The 14,764-nt window shown below is 39.0% G+C and overlaps 1 protein-coding gene across 1 annotated transcript in view; it reads left to right on the top strand.

The window, feature by feature from the left end:
• The window catches only part of PREP (prolyl endopeptidase), a 187,548-nt gene that overhangs the window by 84,262 nt on the left and 88,522 nt on the right, over window positions 1–14,764 (top strand). Inside the window, exon 8 of the mRNA XM_024755306.1 lies at window positions 9,958–10,063. Within this exon, the coding sequence (XP_024611074.1) occupies window positions 9,958–10,063 (106 nt within the window). The remainder of the gene's footprint in view (window positions 1–9,957; window positions 10,064–14,764) is intronic.

Raw genomic sequence — 14,764 nt, 5'->3', positions numbered from 1 at the left:
CTAAAGACCTGGATGTGAGCAAGGCTGCGGGTAGCGCTGCTCTGAATTCATAAAACAGCTCCTGATAGGAGAGGGTTGGTTTTGTGGTTGAAGTTGGATTTGCTGGTCAGTCACTTTTCTCAGCTACCCCTCTTAACTGCTCAGTGGGGGAAAAAAGAAAACAAACAGTCGATTCTGAAATAACCGAGCTTATGTGCCGGAGAAACAATCAGGTAGATGAGAAACAAGAGTGGCTATAGCATGTCGAGACCTCTGTTACTACTTTTACTTTGAATGGGTTTTCTTTTCCTAGAATTTTCTGGTATATCTGTTTCTGGCATACCAAGCAACACATCATAGAGTACTGGGGTTGATGTCCTTTCTCGCGCATTGCTGTAGTAGCACACAGTATTGGGAGAGCTGATTTAAGGACTACCTATTAGAAATGTTTATGTCAGTGCACATCGTATTGCTTAGACTATCCCGTGCTTCTGCTCCTGACAGTCTCCTGTTTTTATTACAAATCCATAATGAGCCCCATAAATGAAAAGCCATCACTGTAGGTGATTAGTTTGACATTTAAAAGTTTTCCTAGATTATGTTTTGGAAACATACTTAGTAAAGAGATGTTGTCATGATTCACAACTGTTATGAAAGGAATCCACAAGAGTCTGTGAGATAAAACTGATAAGAGTTTCCTGCTCTGAGAGGAAAATGATTAACTCTCAAAGCTATTAAAATCCATTTTCACACCTTTTGTTAATTTCCCAGGCAACTTTAAGTCTCACTGCTTTTTAGTATACTATTTTATACACACAATGAATTATTTTGTCATAATATATAAAAGAAAGTAGTTTCCTCGATTTGAAGAAGTGCATGTACTTTCAAATTACGAAAAGACTTTAGCCACCCTCTTCTTGTTGGATTCTAAGTGGAAAAAATTATATATATTAAAGAAATTTCATGTTCGTGAAGCTTTGGTTGTTAACACAAGACCATGTAACCATGGAGTCTAGTAGCTCTAGCATAAAACAGCTTATGAGCTTTTCTTTTGAAAAGGATAAGTTTGATGAAAGTCCACGTATTCTATGTATATGTAAATATTAGTTATGGGTCGCAACGTTTTGAAAGACAACTTTTTAGATAGTTAAATGGTTGAGAATTTAAAACTTTAATAAAGTGATCTTCTGTTAATTTTCTCAATATGAGATGCATGAAGAAAAGCTAGCTTATTCAGGTCAGCTGGAAAGCCCACCTGTTTTTACTACATAGTGTTGAGACTAAAAATAGCCAGATTCATCTACTTTAAAATTTTTATGCTAGTAATAATAAATACATTTATTGTTTAAAATAACATACAAGGGACTTCCCTGGTGGCACAGTGGTTAAGAATCCACCTGCCAATGCAGGGGACATGGGTTCAAGCCCTAGTCCGGGAAGATCCCACATGCCGCAGGGCAACTAAGCCTGTGCGCCACAACTACTGAGCCTGTGCTCTAGAGCCCGCGAGCCACAACTACTGAGCCCATGTGCCACAACTACTGAAGCCCGTGAGCCTAGAGCCTGTGCTCCACAAGAGAAGCCACCACAACGAGAAGCCTGCACACTGCAATGAAGAGTAGCCCCTGCTCACCGCAACTAGAGAAAGCCCGAGTGCAGCAACAAAGACCCAACGCAGCCAAAAAATAATAATCATAAATAAATAAATTAAATTTAAAAAAATAAATAGAATCACATACAAAGATCCCATTCTCTAGAGAAATTACTGTTATCAACATATTTATTATTTATGTTCTATCAACATAGAACGTATGTTCTGTTTCACACTTATTTGTCAATTCATATTTTTTTAAAAAGCCTCCAATGAGCTGATGGTGGAGCCAGTGACCTCTTGTGAACACGGTGCAGCTGGACCCAGACGCTGGTCTGAATGGATCATGGTCACACCTACATGAGGCATTAACAGAAGAAATTTCATAAAAGCATATTATTTGGGAGTAGATTCCCCAGAGATTTGCTCTGGTTGCTTCTTATCTCTAAATTTCGTGTTTGATGGTTTCTGGGTTTGTGAGGGTTACATTCCTGAACGTGCTGAGTCATGTGTGTGTTGGAACAGCACATGTGAATCTTAACAGAATAAAGTATAAAATATATACACTGTCGAAGTCGAATAGTTTGCATGATGTCTGTCAAAGGTTTCCCTGGTAAATATTACCGTCCCAGGGAGGCTTAATACCGCAATACGCACAGGTAAAATTGCTCAGTGAACTAATGTGGCTTCTTTAATGAAAGTATAAAGTCTGATAACCCCATACCTTATGCCCTACCTTTTGATAACTGTAAATGCACATGGCAGCCGTTTTGGGGTGCCCCTCTTCAAAACTAGAAACCACCACTTAAAAAGATTTCCTTCAGTTAGCGTAAAATACGCCAAGATGAGAAACCAGGTGGCATGATGCCTTGCATGCCGTCACAGGTCAGGTTCCCTGGGGAGCAGCCTCCAGAAGGTCAACGGGGGCGCTTTCAAAACCTTCGCCTGTGCTGGGGAGAGAAGGCAGAAGGGGGACAAGTTGAATGAAATCATGACAAGGGCCTCAGCCGGTCCTCCAGGGAGCTCTTGAGCTGGGTTAGCCCTTCAACTTTTCCTAACTAGGGGTGAGGGGCCTGGGCCTTTATACCTTTATGCATTAATCAGTCATTGCACATGGGATGAACCAAAGAGAATGTGTGACCTTGGGAGGGGTGGCTCTCTTTACCGGGGAGGACAAGGCCCCAAGGTGCTTAGCTGAGAGCTGCCTGCTCCCGGTGCCCGGCAGCTGGGGGAGCGCGCGCTTCAGCAGACCCCAGTGTCCGCTACTCGCGCTGTCTTGTCGGTGAGGTGTATACTTGAGCATGAGTGTCTGTGTAGCTTGAGTGTGTGTTAGACATAGCCCTCTGAACCAGATACCTATGCCAGCATAGCAGCTATAAGAATGGAAAGAGTCAAGCAATCACTTTTAGAGGAATTCTGCTTCCCTTTTAAAAATCAGTTAGGGACCATCCATTCCCAAGAGCCTTCTCAAATGAATTTTTTAAATTTAGTTATTTATTTTGGCTGTGCAGGACAGCACGCAGGATCCTAGTCCCCCAACCAGGGATCCAACCCACGCCCCCTGCAGTGGAAGCGTGGAGTGTGAACCTCTGAACCGCCAGGGAAGAGCCTTCTCAGATCTCACTCTTCCTCCCAACTCGCTTCCCTGTTAGGTGCTCCTCTCTGGCACTCACGTCAATTCTTTGTATTTCTCACTATGAATGTTTACAGTATAACTTCGTGTGTGTGTCTGAGTGTCTAACTCTCCCACCTCAGCATAAGGTCTTGAATGCCCTGTCCTGTTGATCTGTGTGTTCCAGAACCTGGTCCAGCTGCAGCAGATTCTCAGTAAACGTTGGTCGAATAAACAGCCTCAGCTCTGACTCCCCCAGAGAGTGGACGGCTGTGTTTGGTGGCACATGTTAAATTGTGTCTCTGGTAAAGGAGATGGAAAGTTGGCTGGCGGCAGATTCTCCTGTTTAAAACCAGCCACCTTTTGTGACAGTTTTATCTCCAACTTCATCTACCCCAGGAGCAAGGGAGGATGGCTTTTGGCTTTGTTTTTTATCTGGTTATGGATAATGAATAGCTAAGTACCAGCAGATTTCAAATTTTATGTAGCCTATCAGTGAATACCACATTCTTGGTACATTTGAATTTTTTCTCTTTCCAGATACTTCTATCAATACAGATGTTATTCCTGTCTCCCTTAATTAACATTTTCTAAAGATATTTAAGCAGTACTCTAAATGTAATTCAGCAAATGACTTCACACAATTAGATTGTCAAAGTAACTTGTGTCTAAAGGGAAATACTTTTTAAAAAAATTGTCAGTAGTAAGAATGGTAAAGAGTTTTAACTTTCATCCTGTTGGTATTGTTTGAAATGCAATCAGTGGACTTAATATCAGCAAGTGTCAATATTCTATTTACAGTAGTTCTTAGAATTTTGTTTCTGTTAATATTTATTTACATAAAAGGGAGATTTCATGAAATAAAATCATTTTGACTTAAGGAAGATTTGTTTAATATAGGCATAAAGTAAAAGGAAGCTGTGATTTAAGAATTACAAATTTCATAATTGGTCAGTCTAGCATTATTGCAACCCTGTTGTGAAAAGTCAGTGCTTTTCAATGAGATTGCTTCTAGAGAACACGGTTTTTCTAGCCTATGTCTTATTGTTTAAAGAAGAACAATGTTTTGTGAACTGGAATTTATACTGTTCATGAAGGCCTGAAGAGACCCTTGGCTCTCCTGCTTTTCTATCTTCCTTTTATCTGGATTTCAGGAAAGTCACTTTCTTTTGTTAAGATTTAAGCCTCCTCATCATCATTTTTGTCTTCCCCTCCCAGTGATTCCCAAAATTCGTTTTTTAAATTGTCTTGAAATAGTCTGAATGTGAGGCCGTGGTTGAATATACATTGTTACTGATTACATTTTAGTGGACAAAGGTATATTTCTGAACTATATATTTTAGGGCAACAGTGACTTATAAATGATTTTGAAATTTGAGACCTTGAGCATTTGAAATTCAGAGTTGTTTGCAGGTTAGCAGATTTGTTCAGTGGCTATGGAATATCTCTGGGCTGTGATGAAAAGAGTTACAGAGAAAAAGACTGACTTAATTGGCATGCCAACAGCAATTCCCTTGGGACTTCCTGCCTTAGATTAAATATAAACTGCAACCATTTGGTGCAGGCAGAAATACTGAGAAAAACTCATTAGATGTGCTCGAGACAGCTGTCATCGAAGGTTTGGTGTGGTTCTTGCAGTGTTTTACTGCCCTATCCTGTTGGCTGAATCACTGCAACTGAATTAGCCATCATTTATGATTGATGTAGCATGACTCTGAGCACTAAGCTATAAAGAGTCTGTCTTTATTTAAAGGACAAAAGTATGAAGTATTATTAATGAGGCTGCTTTCCATTACATTTAATAGAGTTATAATTGTGAGGTTGCTAATGATATTCTTAGTATAGGATGGTTTAAAAATGAGGTGGAACTGAATTTCTAGACACTGGTTTATTAGCTATGTATATGAAAAGCTTAAGGAAAATGTATAAAAGACTAGAAATAGAGTATATAACTCCCAGTGCGGTCAATGAAGGGAAAAAGTTTATAAAGAAATTTATATTAATACAGTGTAAAGAGAAAAGGAGAAGGGAAAAGCAAGGTGACTAGAATGTTCAAAATTAAGATGTGGAAGCAGTAACAATTAATAAAGACGAAATATGGGTTCTTAGACTGAATTTTTAAACTCCGTCAAGCCAGATGTTCATTTTTAAGAAACCCACTTAAAATGTAATGATAGGTAATTTTTGGAAATACATTGAGGATGAGAATGGAGAAAATAATACATGGAAATCATAAATGTATATGCAGTTTCTCCAAAACCATTTGACAGTCTTTGAAAAGACTAGAAGAAGCCTGGAAAGAGATGAAGAGAGTACACCTGAGTAGTTCAGTGTCACGTGTAGTTTGTGACCAGAACTCATACAGCAAAATATTCATTTTTTGTAAAGGAGACAACTTCAGAACTCAGAAAAAATGTCACCAAGAAAGAACAGCCAGGGCTTCCCTGGTGGCGCAGTGGTTGAGAGTCCACCTGCCGATGCAGGGGACACGGGTTCGTGCCCCGGTCCGTGAAGATCCCACATGCCGCAGAGCGGCTGGGCCCGTGAGCCATGGCCGCAGGGCCTGCGCATCCGGAGCCTGTGCTCCGCAACGGGAGAGGCCACAACCTCTCCCGCATACAACCAAAAAAAAAAAAAAAAAAAAAAAAAAAGAAAGAACAGCCAAATTAAACGGGACTTTTCTAGAATCTTTTATAAAACTGTACTTAGTTGGAATCCCACTTCTATTTCACAAATACAAATTACCTCTGTGCTTTAAAATAATTGTTCTGAGAAAGAGATGTTTCACGTCCAGTGTGCTGCCAAGTTCTTAAACATACTGGATGTTGTAGACACACACAGCTATTGTGACGAGTTTACAAATGCAGAGAGCCCGATTGACAGACAGCTGGTTTACCAAAACAAATCTGCTGATAGAAAGTGGATGGGCATTTCTGAAGAACTGGAATCTAATTCCTCCAAGCCTAAAAACTCGATGCTGCTAGTAAGTAAAACCCTAAAAATAGCCTACTATGTAATATGACAAAAGAAACTAAATCGTTGTTACGTTTTTTATTAATCATAAATATTATCTTTTTAATTAGTTTTATATTACATTCTTAATTCTTATATCTCTGTATTTTAAACACACATAATACTATACCCTAAAATTGTAATTATCCAATAAAGAATTAAAAATGAGTTAAACAAATAAAAGTATAACGACAAGTTTTTGCTTCTGGCCATGATGTGTAACTGATACTGGACTAACCCTCCTGCCGTAAACAGCTAGAAAACTATGCAAAGTAGACAGAGCATCCGTTTGCCGATATTGGCCTGCAGATGTCATACGACTGTGGTGCGTGAAAGCGATGTCATATGATTGCCCCAGCTTTCTGCCTGGAGGAATTTTCTGAACTCTGGCACAAGAAGGAGGAGCCCCCAGAATATTACAGTCTCACTGAACTAAGGCTCCAAAGATTGGAATTCAGGAAGACTGAAGCCACTGGAATTTGCAGGCACGGTGCCCGAAGGGGGGACCACCCCCTAAGGGTCCCAGAAATCTTCTTGGCATTCCTCTGCATCTTAGGCTGACTATTGAGCCGTGCATGCATAGGATGAGGCTCCATGATTCAAGCTGAGAACAACCACCAGCGACTTGCAAGCTGTTAACTACCAGAGGTTTAACAAGTCTGGGAGACCTTCACATTCTAACCGTTAAAGTAGAAGGGCCTTGTGAACACCCAGGGTATTCAGCAGAGAGCCCAGAAAGGCCATCCATGCCTTTGCAGGAGCGCTGTAGACCTTCCCCAGCAAAGTTTGAAAATAAATCTTAGATGGATCACGCTGATCCACCAAATTAACTTCCTCAAAACATTTTAAAGAAAGATCAAAAAAAAAAAAAAAAAATAGCAAACCCAAATAGCATTAAAAGTGTTCAAAATCCAATTTAAAAAAAGCCCTCAATATGTAAAGAAGCAGGAAAATATGACTTATAACCAGGAGAAAAACTAGTCAATAAAACAGATCTAGAAATTACAGGTAAGTACAATTAGCAGACATAGACTTTTTGAAAGCAATTATGAAAATAATTTTTAAAGGATTTTAGGAAATGTTAATGAATTATAAATGAACAAAGAAATAGGAAACATAAAAACAACCAAATATTCTTCTGGAGATGAAAAATAAACTATCTGAATCGAAAAATTCTCTGCATGTGTTTAATAGCAGTTTAGATACTATAAAAGAAAATACCTGAATTTGAAGACAGCAAGTTGAAACTAAGCCACAGAAAAAAACTGAAACAAAAATGAACACAGTCTCACCGAACTGTAGAACAATACTAAGTGATCTAACATTATGTATTTGAAGTCCTAGGGTAGGGGTGAGGGGACACAAAATTCATACGAGGAAAAAAACAGCCAAAAATGTGATGAATTCGGTAAAATAGACAAACCTACAGATTCAAGAAGCTCAACAAATCTGAGAGAGGCTACTACAGCAAAGCCCATTATAATCACTTCATAGAAGACCAAAGATAATAAGAAAAATTTAAAAGCAGCCAGGTAGGAAAACACATTACATTGTACATAGGGAGAAAAACATGAATGACTTCTCATCTGAAACAATGCAAGTCAGAAGACAGTGGAAAGACACCCTTTTTTTTTTTTAAGTTTTTATTGGAGTATGGTTGCTTTACAATGTTGTATTGGCCTCCACTGCACAACAAAATGAATCAGCCATACGCATACAGATATCCCCTCCCTTTCGGACTACCCTCCCATTTAGGTAGAGTTCCCTGTGCTGTACAGCATGTTCCCATCAGTTGGCAAGACACCTTCTTATGAAGCCTTCCTTGACTGCCATATTTAAAACTGCAGTCCCTCCCCACACATCCTGCCTCCCTTACCCAGACCTGTTCATGTTCTGTACAGCATTTAGCATTTTATAATAGACTACGTTACTCCATATTTATGGACATGTCTCCTCCACTAGGGTGTAACTTTTCCCCCTTGATTTATTCACTGATTTATCTTTAGCATCTAGGAAAATGTCTTGCACATATTAGCTGCTTAGAAGCTATTTATTGAATGAATAAATGAAGGAATAGCAGTTGTTGGTAAGTGCATTTGTCAGGGTTCTCCAGAGAAACAGAACCAATGGAATATATGTATATATAATATATATATAGAGAGAGAAACTTGTTTAAAGGAATTGGCTAACATGATTGTAGGGGCTTGACACTTTCAAAATCTACAGGGTAGGCTGACAGGCTGGAAACCCAGGGAGGAGTTTCAGCTTGAGTCCGAGGGCCATGTGCTGGCAGAATTCTTTCTGGCCAGGGGAGGTCAGTCTTTTTCTATGAAGGCCTTCAACTGATTGGTTGAGATTGACCCACATTATGGAGAGTAGTCAGCTTTACTCAGAGTCCACCAATTTAAACGTTAACCTCATCCAAAAAAAAACACCTTCACAGAAACATCTAGAATAAACCAAATATATAGGTCCTGTGGCCTAGCCAAGATGACACATAAAATTCACCTTCAGTGTAGGATGTGGAAAACAGGACAGCCGATATGTGAGTGTAAGTCAATACAACCAGTTAGGAAAATAATTTGGCAACATCTAGTAAAGTTGAGTATGTGCATATCATACCACTGAGCAGTTTTACTTGTAGTTATGTACCCCGGGAAACATGTATATGAGGCCACGATAAACATGTTCAGAAATCTTTTAAAGTATTGCTTGTAATAAGGACAAAAACCACAAAGGAAGAAAATGGAAATAATCTAATTATGTGGTAGGAAAATGGATCAATTAGTTGTGATGTATTCCTAGATTGGAATATTTTACAGCAGTTAAAATAAGTGAAGCAAATATACATGTATCAACATAGATTAATTTTTTAAATTGAATGGAAAAAGTTGCAAAAGGATATATATAATAGTCTGATACTACTTATATCAATTTTGACAACTCAAAACCATAATGTATTATTTGTTGCATTCGTTTTTTATCAGGATTCTTTTTACTACTTAAGGTTCTCCTGTTTAATATTTTAAAAGAAATCCACTGAAGCACAGGTCTTTTATCTCTGCTGCCTTGTGATATATAGGGGACTAAAGATACGCATCAAAAGTTGTTTAGTTGTTCAGTAGAAGCTTGCTAATGTGACCAGTGTGAACCACAAATGAACGTTTGTGCATCTGTGCCCATTTTGCTAATTCTTACTCATTTAGAACAGCTTTTAAAATGTGTAACCTGTGAGAAAATTTCAAATTCAGGGACATTTATATTCAAAATGACAGATTGCATGTATTTTTCAGTTAAAGAAAAGACTTTATTTTTTTTTAACTTTAAAAAAATTTAAGTGTAACTGACATAGAATATTGTGTTAGTTTCAGGTGCATAACATAGCGATCCAACAAATGCGTTACAGACGATCACCGTGACAAGTCCAGTAACCATCTGTCACCATACAAAATTATTACAATATTATTGACTATAAAGAATAGACTTTAAGTAAAAGTCACACTGAGTCATGACATTCAGTTATATATAAATATTTTCAACTGAAATATTTCACTGTGTTTTGTTAAACTGTGATTAACAGTGAAATAAGTTAAAAAATTGATGTTCACCTTTTCTTCCGATAACTTTCTTATCCAATCCAACTGTTTGGGGTAAAGATACTGCATTTGCGGTGAACCTTTCTTTTTTACTTAATATTTGACAGTGTTCTCACGAAAAAATATATTCTAATCAGCCCCGTGTGCTGTTTTTGTTCCCTTCATAGTTATCTGACGACGGTCGCTACGTCTTGTTGTCGATAAGGGAGGGGTGTGATCCCGTAAACCGACTCTGGTATTGTGACCTCCAGCAGGAACCCAGTGGCATCACCGGTAAGCTGTCTTTCAAACATGGATGCTTACTCCAGGAAGCTCCATTAAAAAGCAATTAGTTGGTCTTCTAATTGATTTCCCAAGAAACCTTCTTCCATTTAACCATGTCATCTCAGTTCATGATTTTTTCTTTCGATATTATTCCTTAAAATGAAAAGAAATTGAATGAAGCTCTTCGTTGGCTTTAGCATTTTCTCTGTAGATTGAGGCTAACCATATTTTTTGTATGCTTATGAGTGTGAAAGTTTCCTGTCCACATTGCACATGAAGAGTGTTTGGGGAAAACTGACCCTTTGGTCTGTAAAGCATTATGACTGTCTAGATGTAATCGTGCAAACTGTCACAGGAAAGAGGACACCAGTGACCATTTATTGGGTTAAAAGATGTCCAATTTTTTTTCCCATAAATTCTGATACTCATAAGGAATTCTTTTTTTCCCCAAATTCTATGAATCCTGAGACTTCTTCCCCAGAAATATGTGCATACTATGGGAATCTTTCACTTAGCGTAGTAGTTTTTTACCTTAAAAAAAATAACTAACTCCCGTGTTTTCATCTTCCCTCAAAGGACCCAAATAGTCTAAAATTTTGATGCACAAAAAGATGAATAAAAAAAAAAAAAAAAAAAAAAACAGATGATCACAGGACAACTGCTCAGTACTGAACACACGTACAATGTCAGCCTGATTTTGCTTCCTGAAACCCTATGTATCAAGATAGTAAGCATAGGACCAGCCAGTTACAAGTTCTAGACGTGGCTCATCTTAAATGTTGTTTTCTTCCAACATTTATTATCATACTAGCACCATCATCAAGCATTAAAGCTTTTCAGCTGCACTATTTACTATGCTGAAAATTCTCAGACCCCAAAACTCTCTCAGGGATACACTAACACTCAGACAAGGATACCATTACCCCATGGTCTGCTTAATGTAAAATAAATATATTTTAGAGATAGTTGCCACAAATTTTCAAAATATACAATATTGAGCACATTTCTAATTGTTGATTAGATTACCTCATTATTAGTATCTAATCTATATTACATTATGATCAGAAAATATATACCTTTTTTTTTTTTTTTTTGCGGTACGCGGGCCTCTCACTGTTGTGGCCTCTCCCGTTGCGGAGCACAGGCTCCGGACGCGCAGGCTCAGCGGCCATGGCTCTTGGGCCCAGCCGCTCCACGACATGTGGGATCCTCGCGGACCGGGGCACGAACCCGCGTCCCCTGCATCGTCAGGCGGACTCTCAACCACTGTGCCACCAGGGAAGCCCTACCTTTTTTAAATTATTGATTGGACGCTGCATCATTTTTAAACTTCTCTGAGCAAGGTCTGTATCCTAACATTCTTAGCTGTTACAGAGCACCATTCACACATACAGCAGGATGAAGGCATCTCTCTTCTAATATTAAATATATATCCATTGAATAAAGCTACATTTTTTTTTTCTGTTTGGAAAAAAAAAAAAAAGGTACACCCATTTTGATCTCAAGAAAATTGGATCCACCGCATCAGTTTTCACATTCTCTGAGAGGAGCACACCACCGCCCGAGAATCGCTCACTTGAGTTGCAAGTCTAGGTCTGCATAGAGCTGAGCGTGGAAGGTCAAATCTGAAAAAGCGAACAGCAGTTACTGTGCTGCTGTCCTGCCCAGTGTTCCTCTGTGGGTCTGGGATGGTGGAAGGGACTTGGCCTTTCTCCAGTTTATTAAAAATTTCAGTTACAGTGTTCTTCCTCCAGAGAGTGCCGCTTTCATTTTGTCTTTATTACTTCATTATATCTTTAAATTATTAGGTAAGCTAGTTTTTAAAAGGTGCACAAATTGTCTTCTCTGCAGCTGGAGGAAATTAAACAGTTTCATCCACCTATTCATATACTGAACTGCTTAATAGATGGTATTACTTTGAATGAGACTTAGCAAGTGCTGGTGCCTCTGTTTTCTCCCTCACCTCTTGGTCCTTACCTTTTTTTTTTTTCACTACCTCTCCCCCCCCACCACTTTTTCAGCACTCGTGAGGAATTAGAGAAGAGGGTGTGATACCCAGAGATTGGGATTCCAGAAGGAAGGCAGTACAGAGGTGCACAGGTGCACTAGAGGTGCATGAGAGAAAAACAGGGAAGCATCTAAGAAGTCCTAGTGGCCGGGGAGGAGTCCAGATGGTGGGATAAAGAGGACGCAGAATCCGCCGCTCCTCCCAAGTACATCAGGAAACCCACTGGCTATGATGCATTCAGATTGGAAGGCATTATTTACCACATAAGCCAGGTCCTGGCCTCCCTTCCTGACTTGGTGTTTCCTTAGCTTATGTGACCATTGTCTTTTCTGTTTCTTAGATGGTTTTGTGTAGCTTAGAGGAAGAGCCCAGCACAGAGTAAGCACTCAGTAAACGTTAGCAGTTCTTCTTGTCCAAATTGTTCTCCTTTTCTCTCTTTCTTTAAAAATTCTTACAGAGGAACTTTAAGATTATTTTGCCATGATCTGAACAAAATCCAGCTATGTTTGACTAGAGCTGTGTGTAAATCTATAAATTTATTTGGGACTGTATCTCTGAGTTGCATAGGAGCTACATCTTTCTTACTAAAGGTATTTCTGGGTGTTTTTCGTTTGTGAAATATTGATGGTTTGTGAAAGTATCTTCAAGGTTTAACCAGAGAAGCAGAACCTGTAGGATATACCTATTAAGAGACTTACTGCAAGGAATTGGCTTACATGATTATGGGGCTGGCTAAGTAAGTCTGAAACCAGTAGGGCAGGCCATTAGGAAGGGCAGGCTGCCGTCCACAAGTGGAATTTCTTCTTATTCGTGGAAGCCTCAGCTCTGCTGGAAGGCTCAGGCCTACCTAGATTATCTAGGATAATCTCCTTTAGTCAAAGTCAACTGATTATGGTCTCTAATCATATCCATAGAATACCTTCACGGTCACACCTAGATTAAAGTTTGATCCATTAACTCAGGACATCAGCCTAGACAAGTTGAAGTAACAAAAAGACCACCCCAGTGAGCTCGTGGAGAACCACATGGAAGACAATAGAGCAAATAAGTGTTATGATACTAACCTGATGTCATTTTATAAGAAGGTTACTAAACTGACCAGTATGTGGAGTTCATTGCGTCATTCAGAAAAATACATAATATACTGTTGACAAGAAAGCAGAGTTTAAGTGAGTACGGTAGGTGAATTTAAGCTGTTGAGTTGCACACAGATGGGTTAGGATCAGTTTGGAGAGTGTTCCCAGTGATAGCTGCTAGATTCTGGGTGTAACGCTGGTCCTGTAACCTTTTTTAAATTATTGCTTTATTAGTATTAAACTCATGGGTAACATAAACCTCAGAGGAGCTCTTCTTTTGGATGGTGGTCGTGGGATTCTGAAAGCTCTCAACGTTTGCAATGACTGACCAGTACTAGGAAGATGAACTGGAAATCAGTTTCCATCCATGGGTTCAAAAGTCAATTGTGTAGGTCAAGATTAGAGAGATCTTGGGTCTTTTCGTTTTTTTAACTGATTGCTGCTTCATTATGACTTAATAATATGATTATAACTGATTAAAAAAACAAGTACTGTGTGCGAGTTTAACTTTTGAAGACACTAAGTATATTTGGTTTATAACGGGAGACATAGCAGATGGATATCATAATCATTAAAATTTTTTAAGGAGTTCTTATTAATTACAGTTGAGTACATTGAGACAGTAACCTTAAGACTTTCAAATCAGATGTGAATTTTAATCTCAGCTCCACCTCTAAATAATTGGTGACCTTGGGAAAGTTATCCTTTTCTCTTAATATTTCCACAACTACAAATGAGGCAGTGATACCTACTTCATGAGGAATTGTGAGGAATAATGAAAATGCATAGAAAAGGGCCTAGCAGGGTTCCTGGCATATGGTGGGCTCTCAAGTATGCCTTCTTTATCCTTTTGTTTTTTGACTGAAAGGGGAATATTTGGAATCACTATACAGTGGTTTTAGGTAGTGGATTAAAATAGATTGAAGATGCCCTAAAAATAATTTATCTTCAGTATTGAAGCTGCTCCAAATACAGATCTTGATTTTGACTTGTTTTCTGTAAAACCCGATTCATAATCAGAAAAGAGGCCTTACATCAAAGAAAACATGAAGAGGTGTGCCTCTCATGGGAGATGTGTTTAATTTTGCAGGTGGATGACTGAAAATTCCAGGGGGCATATGCCCAGTTGGTGACCGTGACTGCCACCTAGGATCTTTTTCTTGCTTGTTTCCTTACTGCTCCCCCATTTTTGTTTCCCTGTTTAAACTAAGGAGAAGAATAATTAACATTCAAGTTAAATGCTAAATACACTAGTTAACTGAAATAGTAGGTGAGTTAAACCTGAATAGCTGGCAACTGAAAACTAAATCCAGTGTTACAAAATCGTTAATGTTGGGCTTCCCCGGTGGCGCAGTGGTTGAGAGTCCGCCTGCCGATGCAGTGGACACGGGTTCGTGCCCCGGTCCTGGAGGATCCCACATGCTGCGGAGTGGCTGGGCCCGTGAGCCATGGCCACTGAGCCAGCGCGTCTGGGGCCTGTGCTCCGCAAAGGGAAAGGCCACAACCGTGAGAGGCCCGCGTATTGCAAAAAAACAGAAAAAAAAATAAATAAATAAACAAAATCGTTAATGTTGTATTGCTGAAATTGATATCCCTTTTGATAACCTCAGGTCTTTCTGTTATAAT

The sequence above is a fragment of the Neophocaena asiaeorientalis genome, unplaced genomic scaffold (genome assembly GCF_003031525.2).
Source record: "Neophocaena asiaeorientalis asiaeorientalis breed wild unplaced genomic scaffold, Neophocaena_asiaeorientalis_V1.1 scaffold105, whole genome shotgun sequence".
Classification (NCBI taxonomy): Eukaryota; Metazoa; Chordata; class Mammalia; order Artiodactyla; family Phocoenidae; genus Neophocaena; species Neophocaena asiaeorientalis.
Note: the sequence above shows the minus strand (reverse complement) of the source record. Positions and strands in the feature narration are given on the sequence as shown.